This window comes from Takifugu flavidus, chromosome 12, assembly GCF_003711565.1.
Source record: "Takifugu flavidus isolate HTHZ2018 chromosome 12, ASM371156v2, whole genome shotgun sequence".
Taxonomy (NCBI): Eukaryota; Metazoa; Chordata; class Actinopteri; order Tetraodontiformes; family Tetraodontidae; genus Takifugu; species Takifugu flavidus.
Genome location: NC_079531.1, coordinates 8,809,659 through 8,812,974, shown reverse-complemented (window position 1 = coordinate 8,812,974; position 3,316 = coordinate 8,809,659). Strand labels below are relative to the sequence as shown.

Sequence of the window (3,316 nt, the reverse complement as noted above, 5' to 3'; positions counted from 1 at the left end):
TGTGGTTTCTTGACAAAAATTAAAATTTGATATTTATGTTTGAAGCCTGAAATGTGGCGAAAGGTTACAAGGTTCAAGGGGGCCGAATACTTTCGCAAGGCACTGTATATGCATAGATATAGTGTTTGCTTCTAAACCCATTTTAAGGATAATAGTTTGTTCTGCCTGGGCTTTGGTGTATTGAATCACATTTCCCAGAATTTCAAGTTGACAAGACAATGTTATTATGATGTATATTACCTCTATACTCACTGTACATGCAACAATGTGATAGATGGAGGCATGGTGCACAGGAGAGTATATAACTGTGAAAACCATAGATTTTAAAATAAATAATAACTGAGAATGGTGAAGTATAGCATATATTTATTGTTCTTTTATTTTATGTTGCCCATGTCTTCTTTATTGATCACCTGTAGCACCATGTTTACCTTCAAATACGAGGCTTGGGTATGAGGAGCAATGATTACAAGTGACATGGCCAGACTGTTGCTATGAGGCCTTTGAACCCCTCCTCTTCTGTCCTCAGTGGGGTGTCATTGAGGAGCTTCATCCTGCCTCTCCCAGTACTACAACTTCCTCTTCATCACATTCCTCTATTCAATCATATGTGGCAACAGAATAAAACAAAAGTGTGCTAAACATTTGGAGTAAATTGAGGAGCACCGTGGATTATTGGTGTCCTTTCACAAAAAAGGTGACAGATCTGAGGCCTGGAAGGAGCAGGTGAAGGGAGGACAGGACTCGCTGGAGTAGGAGGAGGTCAACTTAAAGGTATAGGTTTGGGGAGAGCCCTCATTCCTGGATTCTACGCAGTGACTGCACCTGGAAGGACTGAGCATGTGAGCCCCACTCTCTATAGTGTTTGTACTCTCCACCATGTCGATCGCACTCCATGATGTACTGGTAACCACGGTAACCAGGAAACTGGTAGCACACCCAGCTATAGTCAGACGAATAAAGGAGATGAAGACACATTCATCAAATACCACAGATAACACCTCATACACTGCACTATACTGTTGCTTTGTGACTTTAAACAGTCAAAAAAGTATAATTCTTGGGGAAAACATATTCATTTTATACCAGTAAAGTTTGCATTGATTTAAAAAAAGCTTTGCTGAATATTTCAGTTAAGATGCCTTTAGATGAGGTCAGAATTAACTGGAGGGGTGATCCTCAAAATAGTGCAATGGTCAAAACTTACGATCCACTCTGAACTTGCATAGATCCAATCTCATTGTTGCCCCAGCCCATGGCCTGCAGCGAGGGATAGTCATCATTTATCTCCCACTGGCATCCTGTGAAGTTCTCCTTCTCAAACAGCACTATCTTCGAGTCCTTATGCTTCTTCGAGTGCATCATGCAATGAAAGACAAAGTCCAGCAGTGCTCAACATGCATTTTAACGACAACTATTCATTTACAGCAATGTTACTTGAGGATGAAATGTGTTTCAATCTGCCATTAGTCAACACGTCTGCTAACAATGCTATTCGTCTTGTTTTTACTTTATATGTGTAATAATCATAAATCATTCCCTTGTTCAGTGACAGAAAAGAGTGGTCAATTTCAGATTATGTTACTTAAACTGTTGCAATTGCAACTACCGGCTGTAATAAGTAAGAGCACGTTCTCAGCCAAAGGAAGCTCTGGCAGAAGAAAGGGGGAAAGTATATACAGAGGGGAGCAGAATCTTACAGCAGAGCAGATTGGGCGGAAGGACATCATCCTCTCAATGTGGTAAGCATTGCTGCCACTCCATGATTCCCAGTGAGGGTACTCTCCTCTCTCCAACACAAACTGCTGTCCACAGAAACTGGAGTGCTCATATCCGACCCAGCTGTTGACAACACACAGATGGACACAAAGACTCACAAATGAGAAGTAATCAGAACATGGAGAGCACATAAAGAGCATCAAAGATGGGTGTCATTAAGTGAAAAGGCTTTGATGCGAGCACATACAGCACAATATATTTATTACATTTCTCACTCATATGTTCGTGTTACAGTTATTAATATCTATAATAAAAAGGCATAAGATGAAAGGCTTTTTTAATGGAAAATAGCCTGTATATGCGCTTTTCTGATAATTTTGACCACCAACAGCATTTTTGCCTGCAAAAACAATCAATGTTTGGTGAATATATTAATTTAAGCACATTCATATGCTGAAGAGGCAGGAGTTGTTTTGGGGTTCTGGCTTAAAGGCACTTGTAGTATGCATGGGTCATTACAGGATCCACAGTAAATATAAGTTTGCTGCTGGCTTGCTTGTTGAAAAGCACCTTTCTGGGCAACTTTGACAAACTTTAAAATATCTTTCCGTTTCACATTAGACCATAACATTAAAAACTGCCACCTGCTCCTTGGGAGAAGTAACCAATCACACTACTCATGGCATCACGTCAAAGGTTATCTAGGATGCAGTGTTTTGCCCAAGGGCGCTTCATCGTGTAGACTGCAGGGGTCCAGGATCAAAGACTTTCAAATCACTACAGCTATCACTCCACATGTGACTTCCAATTTTTTATTTTTTTTTTTTTTGGGGGGGGGGGGGGGGGGGTTGTGCAACGTCAATCTGAAATTCAATCCCTAAATTTCTACAAAATCCAGTAAACTTACGCGCCACACTCCACCTTCAGAGAGCGGATGTTGTCCACACCACACTCCATGATGTTCTGGCAGGCTGAGGTAAATTCAAGACGTTTTCCCTGGAAGTTCTCCTGGTCGTAAACTGTGATCTGCAAAGAAGAAATAAGATGTATGTACATGCTTTTTTGACATCAACAGATTAATCAAGTCATTACACTCACTTTCCATGGTCCCAGTGGGTTGGGATTATTCAGAGCCATACTGCTGTGTTTTACTGCTGTGGGGCACAGATCGGGGAGACAGGAATCAATTACAGTTAATGTTTGTTAATAACACAGAAGAGAAATATGCACCAAAATTACATGCAAACATTTAACACCATTTTAGAGATTAGCTTTTATAGTATTTACAATGGTGAATCATTTTGCATATGTTTTGTGTGTATTAGGTGTGATGGCTGTGACAGGGTGGAACCACTGCTAGATGGAGTTACAGTACAATGTTTTAGTCAGTGTGTCTATGGTTTTGCACAGCTGGCCTGAGTCTCAATATACCATGCTCAGCAGAAACCATGAAGACAAAGGACACAAACATGTGAAGGACTATTGTATTCTGTAGGCTGAATGCATTGAGATGGAGGGCTTACCTGAGCAGCCCCAAAGAATAGCAGTTCAGTGCGCACAGGGGGGCTCCACAGAAATGATGTCCTGACCCCAAACT

At 41.0% G+C, this 3,316-nt stretch overlaps 1 protein-coding gene across 2 annotated transcripts; it reads right to left on the bottom strand.

The window, feature by feature from the left end:
- Positions 1-349: 349 nt before the first annotated feature.
- On the bottom strand, positions 350-3,316 carry cryba1a (crystallin, beta A1a). 2 transcript variants are annotated; one of them, XM_057049520.1, is made up of 6 exons: positions 3,243-3,316; positions 2,818-2,873; positions 2,627-2,745; positions 1,701-1,842; positions 1,208-1,347; positions 350-943 (listed from the first exon to the last, which is right to left on the bottom strand). In XM_057049520.1, exons 2-6 carry the CDS (start codon positions 2,854-2,856, stop codon positions 796-798), a joined length of 588 nt encoding a protein of 195 aa, XP_056905500.1. In that variant the 5' UTR covers positions 2,857-2,873; positions 3,243-3,316; the 3' UTR covers positions 350-795. The 2 variants fall into 2 exon arrangements, with proteins under 2 accessions (XP_056905500.1, XP_056905499.1); XM_057049519.1 differs by having other exon boundaries at positions 353-943; positions 1,208-1,350; positions 3,243-3,315.